Consider the following 17018-nt stretch of genomic DNA (forward strand, 5'->3'; position numbering starts at 1 on the left):
TAAAAAAGGCTATGTTGTCCAGCTATGGATTCATTTAACTGTAGCTTACATTTATTTATTTCATGTATGAAAACACCAGGCCTAGATGATTTACTACTAAGTCCTATCAAACATTCGAATAAAAGTTAATTCCTATTTTAAACTGTTCTAGAAAATAGGGGGGGGGGGGAGGGTAGGGGATAGATAATCCTAAAATCAAAACCTTTCAAGGACAGTACATGAAAGAAAGAAAATTATTGGAAAATCTCATTAATGAACTTAGATGCAAAATTCCTTTAAAAAATACCAAGTTCAATATAGCTTTGAAATTTATATTTTATAAAGTGACTGAGTTTTGGAAGAGAACTAAGATAGCAGTGTACATAAATGCTGGTAGTCACCACCTTTCATAGCCACATAAAAATTATAAATAAAATACAGAACCACCATTATTCAGAACTGCCTGAAGCCTGGCTGAATGGAACTCCTACAATTAGAGAAGTAAAGAAGAAAGCCACACTGGGACTGGTAGGAACTGCAGAGTCAACAACGTGTGGTGTTTTTTGTAATCAAGAGAAATATCTTGGTGGCAGAGGCCTCCTGTGAGGAGCAAGAGGTCCCAGCTCCACAACAGAACCCCAGCCCAGTATTTCAGAACTGGGAAGAGAAGACCCCATAACTTCAGGCTGTAAAACCCAGTGGGGATTGTGGCTGTGTGACAAAGCCCCTGCTGGAGTCCCAGGCAATTTCTCTTAAAGGGCCAATGCACAGACTTACTTGGACTTGGTCCTCTAAGCATGACTTGGAGGAATCCAGTGGCATAAGAGAGGATCTGGATTGTCTAACATTGGGGTAGGAACTTGGGGAGGCTTTCTCACAGATAGGGGTGCTCTCAGGGTTCACTGTTCCTATGCTGAGATCTACCATCACAGAGCTGATTGACAACCATATCAGAATCTCCATCAACCTGGCCCATACTGTTTGCTCCACCCTGGTGATTCCCTAAGATCCCACCCCATCTAATTTGCAGCTCCACCCAAGCTATTTGCAGTGGCTTTTCTATATAAATGATCTATCCTGGCTTAGGCTTCATACTTTCCTAAAATCTCTCAAACAAGCAGCAACTGGCATCAGCATGTCCTATACCTCTCAGTAAGAGGCCCAAGACCTGGCATTAGCAGCAGCCTGCCTTGCTTCACAGGTTGGCCACTCATGGGTATTTTCAAACCCAACACAAGTAGCAGCCAGCTACAGATTACTCTGTAACCCTTTTTGGGTAGCCCCAGGCAGTGGCTGACTCTGCACTTCCCCAAAGGCCAAAACTAGTATAGTCTTATAGAAGCTTCAGATCACACAACGTTAAAGTTCTACACATCCATGTGCAAACACTCTCAAGGGGCAGATTCAGTGAGCACCAAAGCCCCACTGAAGCAGCTCCTGCTCCACTGGGGTGTCTCTTGCACAGCAGCTCTTCCACTGTAGTAGGGGCTGGTCTTCACAGCTAATTGGCCAAGAGATCAATTCCTACCAGCGATGCCAACAGCAATCAAAGCTCAGGTGACTGGGGTAGCTGAGGCACTGGGCTCTACAAGACACCTCGCGTGTTTCCCCAAAAATAAGACATCCTCCGAAAATAAGACTACTTACAGGTTTCCTTCTGAGTGAAATATAAGGCATCCCCCTAGGCTCTGTCTCAGAATGCTATTGCTAAACATGAGAGATTTGGTCCACTGATTTTGAAAGAAATGGAGTCACAAGAAATTCACCAGGAAATTTAGGAATTGGATTGTTATGATGATGTTCCAGAAGATGATGACATGATTGTCACTGAATAAATGAGTAAATTCTTGATACTGTAGGATTCACAGTTTGTCTGGTTTGTGTTGACAACTAATCGTACTACCGTGCCATATACAGGTAATAAATTTCCTTTATTTTCATTTAACAATAAATGTGTACCGTATTCTTCTTCATGGAAAAAGAAGACATCCCCTGAAAATAAGACCTAGCACATCTTTGGGAGCAAAAATTAATATAAGACACTATCTTATTTTCGAGGAAACAGGATACTACATAAGGCCACTCAAGGAATTCCAGGAAACATAGCAGCTCTACCTAATACATAGTAACAAACATAGGGAAGCAGCCAAATTGTGGAGACAAAGAAACTTGTCACAAATGAAAGAACAGAAGCAATCTCCAGATAAAGAACTAAATTAAATTGAAGCCAGCAAACCACTGTATACAGAGTTCAAAACAATGGTTATAAGGATGCTCAAGGATCTTAGTGAAAGCTTCAAGAGACTTCGTGAGAATTTTAAGAACCTTAGTGAGAACATCAAAGACATGAAAAGGACCAGTCAGAAATTAATCATACACTCACTGAAATAAATAATAATTTAGAGAAGATGCTGAGAATCAAAATCAGCAACTTGAAATATAAGGAAGTAAAAAGAGCAACAAAACAAAGAATCAAACAAAAAACAATCAGAAGAGCATAAAAGAAAGAATCCAAAAATATGAAGATAGTGCAAGGAGCCTCTGGGACAACGTTAAGCACACCAACCAAAAGGAGAAGATAGCAAGAGATTGAAAACCTATTTAAAGAAATAATGACAGAGAACTTCCTATACCTGGTGAACAAAATAAACTTACAAGTCCAAGAAGCACAGACAGTCCAAACAAGAGGAACCCAAAGAAGCCTACACTAAAACCCATCATACTTGAAATGTCAGGGTTTAAAGACAAAGAGAGAATCTTAAAAGCAGCAAGAGAAAAGCAATTAGTTACCTACAAGGGAGCACCCATACAACTGTCAGCTGATTTCTCAAGAAACTTTGCAGGCAGAAAGGAGTGACAAGAAATATTCAAAGTGATGAATAGCAAAGACCTACAACCAGCAAAGTTAGCATTTAGAATTGAAGGTCAGAAACAGAGTTTCAGAAAAAGCTAAAGGTGTTCATTACCACCAAACTAGTATTACATGAAATGTTGAAGGTATTCTTTAAGAAGAGGAAGGAGGAGGAGGAAAAAGGGGGGAGAGGTAGGAGAGGAGGAGAAGGAGGAGGAGGAGGAGGAGGAGGAGGAGGAGGAGGAGGAGGAGGAGGAGGAGGAGGAGGAGAAGGGGAAAATGTGAACAATAAAATGGCAATAAATTCATATCTATCAACAGTTGAATCTAAAAAACAAAATAAACAAACAAGAAATCTAATGAACAAAATAAACTGGTGAATAAAACAGAACCAGAGGCCTGGAAACATGGAACAGACTAATGAACCTCGGAGTGAAGGGGGAATAGGGGTGCTGGAAGAGATCAACCAAAGAACTTATATGCATATACTGTATGCTTTACCTGTGGACACAGACAATAAGATGGTGAAGGCCTGGGGTGGGGCAGGAACTAGGTGGAGGAAGGCAATGGGGATAAAAAGGAGGGACATCTGTAATACTCTCAACAATAAAGATTAAAAAGAAATAAAGTCACTGAGTTTTTTTAATTCCAAGAATGTAGGGTAGTTTAATAGAAAATCTATTAAAGTTACTCACTGTATTAATAGAATGAAGGGGTGGAAAGTACTCAGGAATGGACTACAGGCACACAAAGAAACATTCTTTTTCTTGAGTAGTGGCCCTTTTCTGTGTAACCAAAGAAACCTACAAAATTTCTGTGATATAAAATAAGCATTTATTTTTCATACATTTTTGGGTCAGCTGGGATCAGCTCCTTCAGGTTGGGCTCAGCTGGGCAGCTCAGCGTTAAACTGCAGGTATGCAGGTCAGCTGGGTGACTATATCCATGTGACTCATTATTCTGGGACCAGGTGGCTAGCTGATGCAAGTTCATCTCATGGCAGTGCAAAGTATTCAGTGGGTGCCCCCAACAGGACAAACACACTTCATGCCCCTGCTTGCATAACATCGGCCATTATCCCATTGACCAAAGCAACCTGAAAGGTGCAGTTCAAATAGGGTCCTACCCAGTGTGGCTCAGTGGTTAAAGCATCAGCCTGAACAGACTAACAGGTCTCAGGTTCAAGTCTGGTCAAGGGCACGTACCTTGGTTGCAGGTTGAATCCCCAGCACCAGTCATGTCGCATGAGGGAAGCAATCAATCAAGCAATGTATCTCTCTCATTGAACAATAAAGTGGCAATAAATTCATAAATAAATAAAAACAAAAAAAATACAAAAAAAATCAATGGAAAAAATACCCTTAGGTGAGAGTTAACTTAAATAAATAAATAAGTAAATAAATAAATAAATAAAGTCAAGAAATAGGGAAGTATACTCTGTCCTTATATATTTTCCTTATGGCATGGATGTAAGGAAGAGTAAAAAATTGAGGCCAAAGACTGAATATCACAGGGCATATAGGTATTTTAGTATTTACAACTTATAAATATGACATACATGTATACACATAATTTGTTATGTACAAAATATTTTTTTAAATATATTTTATTGATTTTTTTACAGAGAGTAGGAGAGAGTGATAGAGAGCTAGAAATGTCGATGAGAGAGAAACATGGATCAGCTGCCTCTTGCACACCCCCTACTGGGGATGTGCCTGCAATCAAGGTACATGCCCTTGACCGGAATCGCACCTGGGACCTTTCAGTCAGCAGACCGACGCTCTACCACTGAGCCAAACTGGTTTCGGCTATGTACAAAATATTTAATAATAAAAATTAAATTTACACATTATAAGTATACTTTGAGATCCTGCTTATTTACTAGTCTCATAATCTTAATCCAAAAGGAAATGAAGTTAGTTCAGTAGGAGTTATTCTTTCATGATCATCTCTACTTTTTTCCATTCTTTTAACCTCTTCCAAAGAGAGTTTTAAAAAGTTTACAAAGCATCAAAAAAATTTACAATAAGTCAGAGAATAAAGCAAAGGGGAAATAAAGTTTATCAGAGCAAGATGGGAGCTCAGATGACAACTGCACTTGGCTGGATATTGCCCGATTGTTCTTGATTCTCTCCCCACCCTTCTGCTCTCCGCTCTTTTGAGGGCTCTCTCTGCTCCTTCGAGGGCTCTCGTCTCCAGCTTCTCCTATAGCTACAGGTCTTGCTGGGTTCTGATGATTACTCATCTGCTAAGTCCTCGTTCTGCTTAAGGCCTAGAGGCTGGTCACACTTCCTGGGAACCATCCCTTGTTAGCGTCCTTAATCCTTCCATACGTTTGTAACTTAACTCCTTCATGACGTTCTCTTTAGGTAACCCCTTTAAAGATGCCATGTTTCCTGTCAGGGACCTTGACTGCAACAGCCCACAAATCCTATGCCTTAAGTCTAATGCCTACTAGGAGACCATAAATACAGCTCCAAGGTCTCAGTGTGATTATCCAGCGGGAAACACAATCAATGAGAGACTCTAATCCTTCACGAGAAGCAGATCTACTGTTCTCTATGCCCATTCTCCTATCTCCAAAGTAAGATGGCCCAGCCTTTGGCAGCAGTCTCTGCCCTGATTATCCTCAGTCTGGATGCTCCACAGGAGGGCTGAAGGACAGAGCCAACACACGTGCTGTGACTGGGATGCTGCCGTGGTGGAACCTGGCACCTGGTAGATGCCAGTAAAAATCCTAGGTGATGCCTGGCTCATCTTCCTTGGCTTTCCTTCCATCACACCTTATTTTTCAATCCTTACCTGAAGATATTTTTCCATTCATTTTTAGGGAGAGTGGGAGAGAGAGAGGGAAAAACAGAAACATTGATGTTAGAGAAACACATCGATTGGCTGCCTCCTGCATGAGCCCCGACCAGGGCCCGGGCCAGGGAGGGGCCTGCAACCAAGGTGCATGCCCTTGACCAGAATCGAACCCAGGACCCTTTGGCAAGCCAAGGCTCTATCAACTGAGCGAAACTGCCTAGGGCTCCATAACTTTTTAAACTAATCTACACCAGTTGTGTTTTCTATGATACCTGTCTGTGACTTCCTGGAGTTCGGCGTACCCCTATCCCCTTTACCTGGTAAACTTTTCTTTTTGTACCAACAGATCTGGCCCCAAGACACTGAAAGGAGATTTCTAGAATAAATGTATAAACTGAAAAAAAACAAAGGAAGAGAAAGAGAGAGCAAAGCAGACCTACCCTTGACACCAAGATGGGCAAGAAATTTTCTCTGTGATTGCTCAGAGAGGTGATCATAGTATAATGACCATTCTTTTCATCTTACAAACTACCTCTAATTATTCAGGGCTCAATCCTAAAATATATTCTCTGCTATCCACACTCACATTCTAGTTATCTCATCTAGTTATCTTGCAGCTTTAAATAACATATATATATATATATATATCCATATATATATGCTGATGACTCCCAATATGTATCTCCTGTCCTGACTTTTTCTTGATTTTTAGTTTTTACTATCCAATTGCCTATAATGGATGTCCAATAGGCATCTCAAATTATTTTGGCATGTCCCAAATAAAACTATCTACGTTTATTCCATAATCCTCTCTTCTTGATCTTCCCCCATTTCAGGAGGGGGTGTCCCAGCATCAATCCTTTGTTTAGGATGTGAGTGGGGAGGTGGTGTGGCAAAAATCTGTCATCCCTTCCCCCACCTTTTTCCTAAAAATCCATTATCCTTGATTCATTTTCCTCATACTCCACATTCAACCCATCTGCACATTATGCTGGTTCAAATCTTCAAAATATATTCAGAATTGGAGAATTCTCACCACTTCTATCACTACCACTCTAGCCCAAAGAGTCAGAGTCTCTCTGATACCTCTATCTTTTCCCTCCTACATTTGCACTATTCCATGGCTCCACCTCCAGCAGCCAGTGAAGTCTTCAAAAATGTCAGCCCTGGCTAGTGTGGCTCAGTTGGTTGGAGTGTCGTCCCGTACTCCAAAAGGTGGTGGGTTCAAATCTCCATCAGGGCGGATTCGGGAGGTAGCCAATTGATGTTTCTCTCCCACATCGATCTTTCTCTTTCTCTCCTTTCTTCTATTTGGAATCAATTCTTAAAAAAGGCATTATGTCATCTCCTGCTCAGAATCCTCTAGTCATTTACTATCACACTCCAAACGCACCACAAAGTGTCTATCATGGCCTATAAGATCTCACATGATCTGGCCCTTGATACCTGTGCATCTGTGTTTCCTACCATTCTGTCCCTCCTTCCCTCTCCTCCAGTTGTACTGGCTTCCCTGATGTTTTGTGAGGTCAAGCAAACTACCTGAGGTCGCATGATCTTTGCACTTGCTGTTTTCTCTAAAACACTCTCCTCCAGATATGTGACTCTGGATATTTCATTTAGAGCTCTGCTCCAACAGCAACTCGTCAACCAAGTCTTTTCTGGTCATTGACTCCCAACATGGCCACCATTCCTGTTCCTGACTTTACTCTTCTTCATAACACTCACCAGCAGACACTGCACTTAATGTAAATACGCAGCTATGCATTTGGTTGTCTGTCTTTCCACTCAGAATGTAAGCACTAAGAAAACATGATTGATTTTATTCACTCCAGCATCTCCAGTGCCAGATACAATACCTGGCATTTGTTTAATGAACAAAAGAATCCATCCTAGTTTTAAATTCTTGACTCAAATTCAGAAAGATCCAAAAAATATTTGAGTCTCAATTATGTGAGCGGCACTTAACCAGATGCTTAGAGCTTTAAAAGTAGTATTACCTAGCAGTCCCTGACCTGAAATGTAAACTTCTGGGTGAGTAGTGATTGGAAGAGGGCAAGGGGGCCCTCAGCGTGCCAGAACAGTTCTTTATGCATAATTACAAACTTACTGAGCCATACACTTACAGATTTGTTCATTTTAAGCTGCACCCCAATAAGTCTTCAAGTTTCTGGCCTATCTAGATGCACCCACGGGCGCATGGTGGCAAGAGCAATGGTAGCAGTCTGCAGAGCCTGCCTGCCTGCCAGGTAAGCAGCGAGAAAGCCACCCTCCAAGTACTGACTGGCATACTCGTTAAAAAGGGAGGCTGTATCCTGTTCCCAGAGATCATGGACCTTCTTCAGTGCTCTGGGACCACCTTTCCCAATCTGGCCCCTGCTGCAGGAAGCTTCGCCCGCTGAGGAGCAGATCCCTGAACTGAGATGGAGCACATGGGAACCGCCTCCCCACCTCCTCCCCAGGAGCCTGGGGCTAGAGAGGAAGGATGGAGCAGTCCTTAAGCTTCAGATTCTTCACCATTGTGCCGAGGAGGTGGACACCGCATCCACGTGCGTTCGGAGTGGCATTCGCTCGGAGGGCCCACGGAACGTCACAAAGCCGGCGCACGCTGGGACCCGGTGCCCAGTGCGCATGCTCAGCACACAACCGCGCTGCGCAGGCGCACTGCGGCCTGGCGCCGGGCCGCGCGCAGCGCCGGCTCCTAGCGGGCGGGCGCGCTCCTGGGCTCCCAGGAAGCGAGGCGCACGCCATGGAACAGCGGTTAGCCGAGTTCCGAGAGGCCCGGAGGCGGGCCGGGCTGGCGGCCGAACCCGGCACTTCCAGGCAGAGCGCACAAATCTCGGGAGAGAAGGCGGAAGCTACTGCCACTCCAGAGTCAGCCCCAGGCTGGCTCAAACGATTCCTGGTGTGGAAACGGAGGCCCGCGAGTGCCCCGGGCCAGCCCAGCCTCGCTCAGGTGAGAGGAGGGAGGCCTGGCCCTGTACGTGGCTTTGGAGCCGCTGTCGTGGCTCCTCTGGAAACTCTGGCTGAGGCTCCGCCCCTTCCACCACGTGGTGGCTCTCAGGCCCCGCCCCCGTGAGGAGCCGGCTCTGGGTGGAGGAGCGGCCCCGCCCACACACCCTTGCCCCCAGGCCACGCCTCCTCTGGGGGCGGGGCTTCAGGGGCCTACCACCTGCTCCGGGGCTGGGCCTTGGTCTCTATCACTCCAGTGATTAATGGATTTGACCTTTTCTTTCCTGCAGCTCCTCATTCCAGCTGGGAGGCGAAGGTCTAGGACAGCGATTTTCAACCTATTTCACCTCATGGCACACAATTACTAAAATTCTGTGTACATCAAAAAATGATGTTTTTGCCCATCTGACAAAAAAAAAGTGTAATTTTGATTCATTCACAACAGATGGGCTGTTGTGTTGACTGTTGCCATTTTTAAAAATTTTGCAATCTAACGGAAAAGAGGTCAGTGCCCCTAAGTAGTCAGGTGTTGCACTGAAAAAAGGTCTTGCCGTCCCCCGCATCTCATCCTCCCTGTTGAAAATCGCTGCTCTGGGGTCCTGGAAGAAAGTCCCTCTGCCCTTGAGTTACTAACAACAAGTTGAGTTATCTTGTGACGCCCTGCGGCTCCCAGAAACCTCTCCACAACCGTGTTGAGTCCCAGCCCTTTGCTAGTGGAAGGTGAAAGGTATAATCAAAAGTGACAGTAATTAAGGCTTCGTATGATTTCGCACCTGGACTACATACAGCTAGTAACCTACGTTTGAATATAAAACTTGCAAAAATGTGGTTACTATGACTGCGCTGCTGTAGAACTAGACCAGCAAAAAGCTCAATACTGAATGCTGAAGGTGAAAACAGCATTTGGGTTAGTCTGATAGCATTCTCCCCCTTTAATCCTTTCGGTAGCTCTTGTTTTGCAGATGAACTTATTCACATCTCTATCTTTCTTTAGTTTTCTCTCACGAATAAAGTGGCCAGGTGAGATGCACATGAGACTGGAGTATCTAAGGGGACAAAACATCAAGGGAAAATCAGTGCTTTGAGACCATCTGTGACACGGCTGGCCTTTGTACCTCCGATGTATATTAAGATCCAAAAATTCCTTTTGGAATTTAAAATGTTCTGGAGCAGAAGTGTACCTTACTCCCTTAATTTTTTGTTATATTAAGTTCATTTATTATTGCATAATATCTGGTTAGGTGTTGTTTTTTTGTTTGTTTTGTTTTGTTTTGTTTTCAATCTGGTTAGGTTTTTTTTCAATCCTCACCTGAGGATATTTTCCCATTGATTTTTAGAGAGTGAAAGAGAGAGGGAAAGACAGAAAAATATCGATGTGAGAGAAACACATTGATTGGTTGCCTCCTGCTTGAACCCCGACCAAGGCCTGAGCCGGGGAGGAGCCTGTAACCAAAGAATGTGCCCCTCACTGAAACTGAACCCAGGACCCTCAGTCTGCAGACCGATGCTCTATCCACTGAGCCAAACCGGCTAGGGCCACAACATCTGGTTTTAGGGAATTTTTTTTTTTTAAAAACATGAATTGTTCCTTAAGTTTGATATGTTCTTCCATGACAGGCAGGTTCTAACGGACTTCCAGAAGAGGTGCTATAGGGTTCAAACATCCCCTTTCCTTGTATGCAGTTTGTCTTGGGGTAACTTTATTGTCAATTAGGACTCCCTTGAGCACAATTGCTTAAGATTTTTAAAAAATATATATTTTATTGATTTTTTACAGAGAGGAAGGGAGAGAGATAGAGGGCTAGAAATGTCAATGAGAGAGAAACATCGACCAGCTGCCTCTTGCACACCCCCTACCGGGGATGTGACCGCAACCAATGTACATGCCCTTGACCGGAATCGAACCTGGGACCTTTTAGTCCACAGACCAACGCTCTATCCACTGAGCCAAACCGGTTTCGGTACAATTGCTTAAGATTTTAGAATCCATTTCCCCTACTCATTTTTCTCCCTGCAGTTAAAAAACAATGTCTACTCCACACAGTGAGCTTCTGACGGTATGTCTCATTATCAAAGGAATATGAGATCATTGAGTTGGACCCAGAGAATCTGAACTTGGAAAAAGATTCTGCTATTAAAAACCCGAAAGCTGTGGCCTGACAGCAGAATGAGATGAAATGCTGGGCCTGCAGCTGGTTCTTATTAATCAAGCTGTTTCTATCCTAAGCTCTTTCTCATGCATTCTCTTATCATTCCTGAGGTTGCTCTGGTGTGACAATTCTCATTAAATTTTCTTTCTCATTTATAATTCATCTCTGCCTAATGATTTTGGTGGCACATAGTGGCATGCCAGATATCTTGCCTTCTATTTGTAATTTTCTGTAGTCATTGATAAGGAAGCGCCCACATCCTCCTTTCCCCACTCTCAAATGTCTTTCTTTCTGTGACAAGCTTCTGCTACAATAGGGCAAAAATGCTTGTAACTTTTTTTTTTAATCCTGTGGAAACCCCCTGTCTCTCTCCCAGGCATATTCCCCACCAGCCACCGAGGATCTACTTCCCACACCTGGCTTGCAACTCCTCACCTCCAACCCTTGGCTCAGGTTGGCCCACTGCCCAAACGTGCTTTTTCTTTGAAGTCACCTGGCTAAAAAGTGTTTGCATCAGCCCCTCCAATCCAGGAGTCACCTTTTGTTCCTTCCTTTCCCTCACTACCACTCAGCAAAATTCTATCCTGTGCCCACTGAGTTCCAGCTGCTGTCCTAAGTCTGGGGGGACGCTGTGGAAACGACACACAAAACGCTACTCTCACAGAACCAGCTTTGGGAGAGGAGACAATAAGAGAAGAGAATGGTGAAAGGGGAATCAGGAACGGCCACTGGCAGTGAATTGGGGTGAGAGGTGCAGAGTGCTGCTCTAAATTGGATAGGCAGGCAGGACCTCAGCCAGGCGGTGGCATTTCATAAGGAGCCACTCTTGCAGAAACCTGGGGCCAAGGCCAAGGCCACCTGTGACGTTTTTGCTGAGGTTTATAGGAGCAAGGGAGCCAGCCAGGTGATGTGAGGGGACAGGGGCATTCGTCTCAGAGGGAGAAACTAGTACAAGTGCAGAGGCCCTGCGGTGGGAAGCAGCTTGGTATTTGGGGAATGGAAGTGTCTCCCTACACCGTGCCTATATGTGCTGTGAGACCACAGACCCTCCCACTTCCACACAACAGAAGGCGCCCCGGGACTGAAGCCAAGGCCCAGCAAGGCTGAGGACGTCCCCTATCCCTCCTCTCCTTGCTTTGTCCCTTGGCCAGCTCATTTACTAGTCATCTTCCCCATCTTCTTCTAGCTCTTGACCCTCCCCTTTACCATCTCCCACAAAGGCTCCTATGCAAGTAACGGCTGTGGAGGGAGACCATTCTCAGGTCCTAGACCAGCCTCATCCCTCCTATCTCCAGCTGTGTGACTTGAGAGGAGTTCCTTAACATCTCAGTGATCCCTTATCAGTAAATTGGGAATAACGGTGCCTGCCTGGATTACAGGAGATCAGGCATTTTAAAGGCACTCAATAAATAAATGATGGTGCAAGCATTATTTTTATACTCCCTCAATAATAAAATAAATCCAGTTTGCTATGAAATTCAGGTCATACACATTCAAAATGTATTCTGTATCCATCAGTCCACCATTCCTCTCTGACATCTGGGTCACCACCTTAATCTCTGCCTGGTCCTCTCTCACTGGGCCTCCTGCTACTAACAGTTTCCCTATTTCTACCCTTGAAGCCCATTCTCTACCTGGCAGCCAGAGCAGTCTGAACTATCAATTGATTGTATTAGCTCCCATTGAGATCTGCAGAGATTTTCCTATTGTGCACACTGACAAATCCAAAAAGGACCTTTATCTATTTAATAAATGCCTTTCATTGTACAGGATGATGCTCCAACCAACTGAGCCACCTGGCCAGGGCGACCTGTATACTTCATTGAAACCAAATATAGTTTGTGGTCCTTTTAAAATGAAATGGAAAAAAAAATCTTAAAAATAAAATGAAGTGAAGTGAAGAAGAGGAGATATAACTGGAGAAATGAACTAAAAGTTCTTCTGTGGATTGAGAACCTAGGTGTTAGTGCTTTGTTTGGCTCTGGAGACAACAAAAGATGACAAATAGCAGTCTGTGTCTTCATGGTGACTATCTAGGATACAGGTGACCTATATTAAAAGAGAGCAGCTTCAGCCCTGGCCAGGTGGCTCAGTTAGGTGGAGCGCCGTCTCCTACACCCGAAAGGTTACAGGTTTGATCCCCAATCAGGGCGAGTATGGGAAGCAAGCAGTTAATGTTTCTCTCCCACATCAATGTTTCTCTCCTTTTCCCTCTCTCTAAAATCAATAATTATATCCTCAGGTAAGGATAAGAAAAAAAGAGAGAGACACTTCAGTAAGTATTATTTTACCTCAGATTTGTTATTTTTTGAGACAATTTCTTTTTTAATAGACATCTGTATATTATTGTATTGTTTGTTCACCACCCCAAGTCAAGTCTCCTTCTATCACGTTACCCCACTCCCCTTTACTCTCTCCTCCCTCCCCCACCCTCCCCTTCCCTCAGGTAAATTACCATACTGCTGCCTGTGTCCATGAGTTCTTTTTCTTTGCTCATTCCCTTCACCTTTTCCACCCAGCCCCTGACAGCTGTCCATCTGTCCTCTGTTTCTGTGAGTCTGTTTCTATTTTTTTGTGAGTTTAACTTACCAAAATAAATAAATAAAAGAGACACTAGCGGAATAGTTGGGTGCTCAGTGAGCCAGAGCCAGTCAGTGCCCGGGAGGCTGGGCACCCTTCTCAGTGGTGGAGAGACCAAGGCATGCACAGCGCACAGTCATGGCTGCCCGGAAGGAAGGCAAGGAGCCGGGGATGGAGAGGGACAGAGGCGATTCCAGGCCAGTCAGGCAATGGCCTCTGTAGTGAGACCAGTTGAACTGGAGTAGAGGGTTCATTTGTACAGTTTCAGATTGTGCCGTGCAGAAACTTTCTTAGAGCATTTTTCAAATGGCAAGTCATGACCCTTTAGTGTAGGGGTGTCGAACTCAATCAGAGAAGGGGCCAAAATCTAAAATTCAGCCTAAATCGCGGGCCGAATGGTTTACTGTACAGTCATAAACTGTCATTGTGATGGAAACGCAGCGGAGTGCAGTGATGACAGCGTGGTGTGGGCCACATTGCAAGGCCTGGCGGGACGGATTTGGCCCGCGGGCCGTGTGTTTGACACATGTGCTTTAGTGAGTGTTGACATCAATTTAGAGAAATCTAGTCCTCTGTTAAAATAAAATAGAATAGAAAATGACAGCTTCATATGATGTGAAGATATTTGTTGATTTGTGAAACTTTTTAAAATTTCATACACATACACATACACCTACACCTACACATACACATACACATACATATACATATACATATACATATACATATACACATGCATGCTAAGTCACAGTATAAAATGTATCTTTTATTCTCGGTCATGCCCAAAGAGGTTTGGAAAAAATACCGGAGTAGAGACCAGCTCCCTAAAACGGCCTAAGTCCCCGTGTCTCCCGTTAGCGCCAGCACAGCAGCCTGTGTATTGGCATTTCTATCTGCTAAGTAAATGGAAGGCCTTGGATTGCAGCCCAAAGAGTTTAAATTTTAACCTCTAGGCAATAAAAATTTGTTGAAGGCTTGTGAACAGGAGGTTGATGGGTGTTTTAGGAGATTCATTTAGCAACTGTATGTACACAGAATGGCGTGGGGAGGGGAGAGATAGGAGGTGAGAGTCCACTTAGGAGGCACTGCCTGGGCCTGGGATGTGTGGGATGGCCACCGGGTGGCAAGGTTGTAGCTGAAACAGCAATTTTTATTTTTTTAATATGTAGAGGAGTTTTCTTTCCTGTTTCTGGTGTAGTCCTCATTTTAGAATCATGTCACTCAAAATTTTAGCTCATCTAATCAAATCAACGGACATCGATCCTGTGTGAAGCATACGCGTGGCTATTGCATTACCGATTACTGGGGAGCTTCTGTGGGGGGCACACATTAGCTCTTGTTAGCAGCAGACTCGTCTGAGGAAGTGCCTCCCACAAAGGGAACCCATCTGAGTGCTGTAGGGTTTTCATCGGGTCATCTCACTAAGTGCTGACCGGTCTTGGTCCAGTCGGAGCGGGGCACAAGAGCTCTCTGGGAGATGATTGTTTTAGAGAGCAGGGCAAGGAAATAGAAATCAATGAGCCAGAAGCCTTCCGGGGACAATGAGAGCGGCCTCTCCAGATTGGCTTTCATCCTCTCAGCCTCATTACCCTTTATTTCTACCTTCGCTTGTTTGTGTCCTAGGAAGCCACTCAGCCTGGGAGCGGGACGCCACAGCCCCCACAGAGGACAGCCGTCCCCCCACCGTTGCCGCGGGACCAGTCCTTCCTGACCAGCATCACCTTCTTGAAGGTTCTCCTCTGGTTGATCCTGCTGGGACTGTTTGCGGAACTGGAATTCGGCCTGGCTTACTTTGTCCTGTCCTTGTTCTACTGGATGTACGTCGGGATGCGAGGTCCCGGGGAGAAGAAGGAGGGAGAGAAAAGCGCCTACTCTGTGTTCAACCCGGGCTGTGAAGCCATCGAGGGCACCCTGACTGCAGAGCAGTTAGAGCGCGAGCTTCAGCTTAGACCCCTGCAGGGGAGATAGGAGCCGCTCTGCTGTCCCTGGCTAGCCGCCTGCACGCCTTGGCCCTCCTAGCCCTTGGCCTTGGACTTGAGGGTTTGTTCAGGTGCCCCAGACTAAGGACAGCTTGCTTGCAGGTTAGTCCTGTGACCGCACAATTTGACCTGTTTTCCCTGATCTGCTGCAGTTTTTATTTTTGAACTTCTCTTTGGTTTGGGTGAAATTCCCTGAAAGATACTCACTGTGTATCTGATACAATGATAAAAATTACATACTGGAGAGGAGACCTGTTTGTGTCCTGATTCTGAGAGAGATGGTTCTAGAGCACTACCGAGGCCCCGGGGAGCTGACTGAAAACAGCCAGCTGGTGGTTGTGATGGTCATGTCCATGGGACTGTACACTAAAAGTAAATGTTCTCTGTAAGTCATTTCATAGTTACAGCATTTTCTTTTCCTGGAAAGTTTAAGTTGAAAGTTTTGTTTTTTCTTTCTGTTTTGCTTTGCTTTTTCAGTCATTAATAGTTTGCAAAATATTAATGACTATTTTATTAATATTTAGAGATAGACCCCATTCCCATCTCCATCCTCCACTCTCCTCATTGATCCTGCCCCGACTCAGTGAAGGAAGACGAGAGAAGACAGAGGCCTGGTGACATGTGGGGAGGGATTTCACCAAGTCAATATGGGAGGATTTGATAAATAGTTCTTAATGATGAAGTCAGTCGGAAAAAATTCTCCAGTGTGTACAGAGGGGAGCCTGGAAGCGGAATCCAGACTCGCTGGCTGCGTGGTGGCTTCCTGTTTGGAGTGAGCAGTGCCTCTGCCCGTGGGCCTCTGGTGAGAAACTGTAAATAGTGGTAATAGGTTTGCTTTCAGTGTTCCTTCTCCTTCCGGTACAGAGTTAGAGTTTGGGTTCATTTAAATTGAGCAAAGAAAACCCTTAAAAACTTTTTAATGGATCATACTGAGGAGTAATAGGACTGTAGTTTTAAAGCAATAGTGTTTTCCAAACTTAAGATTTTAAGCAATTAGTGATTCCTCAGCAGGTTTCCCACTTCAGAATTCAGTTATTAATTCTGATACTATGAAAGTAATTTTAATACCTATGAGATGTTATTAAGTAATGGAGGTCTTACTATTTTTTTTCTTTTCATTTTTGCATGATTTATTTATTTCAGCAAAATCTCAGCACAATTTAAAGTTAGCTTTTGTTCACGGAATACAGGTGCTTGAGATATGATAATGAGAAAAGCACACATATCCCCAGTTCACTGAGCATACAGTCTGGACAGGAGTGGAGTGGTAGATAAAATAAAATAAGCGTTTCCAGTAATAGAGAGATATATGTTTTAGTAATAGAAGGAGTACAGAGGAGATGTTCTCAGTTATCACATTTTGTAGCCAACTAAACCTGGGCGAAGTTTCAGCCATTGCTGAAAACTCTGCTATGCATTGCTCCTCTCGCCAGCCCTTGGCTGATTGGTAGCTTGGCTGTCCCTCAGAGTCAGCCCATTGAGCAGAAATCACTTTAGTTCATAAAGAAGTCTTTTCTTCCATGACTTCTGTCTGAAGTGGATCTGTAAAGAGTATGGGGAACAGAATCCCTAACAAACATGCAGGTTTTCATTATATTGAAGATGCATGATTTTGTCTTCTGATTTATTTTATTAAGTCTTTCTTCATTTCCCTGATACTTTTAAAATGTATTTTTATTGATTTCAGAGAGGAAGGGAGAGGTAGGGAGGGATAGAAACATCAAT

The 17018-nt window shown here is 44.2% G+C and overlaps 1 protein-coding gene across 1 annotated transcript; it reads left to right on the top strand.

Moving 5' to 3' along the window:
- Nucleotides 1–7777: 7777 nt before the first annotated feature.
- SAYSD1 (SAYSVFN motif domain containing 1) lies at nt 7778–15537 on the top strand. Its single transcript, XM_036414860.2, has 2 exons — nt 7778–8588; nt 14938–15537. Exons 1-2 carry the CDS (start codon nt 8118–8120, stop codon nt 15280–15282), a joined length of 816 nt encoding a protein of 271 aa, XP_036270753.1. The 5' UTR covers nt 7778–8117; the 3' UTR covers nt 15283–15537.
- The last annotated feature ends 1481 nt before the right edge of the window (nt 15538–17018 follow it).

Source organism: Pipistrellus kuhlii, unplaced genomic scaffold, assembly GCF_014108245.1.
Source record: "Pipistrellus kuhlii isolate mPipKuh1 unplaced genomic scaffold, mPipKuh1.p scaffold_m20_p_5, whole genome shotgun sequence".
Lineage (NCBI taxonomy): Eukaryota > Metazoa > Chordata > Mammalia > Chiroptera > Vespertilionidae > Pipistrellus > Pipistrellus kuhlii.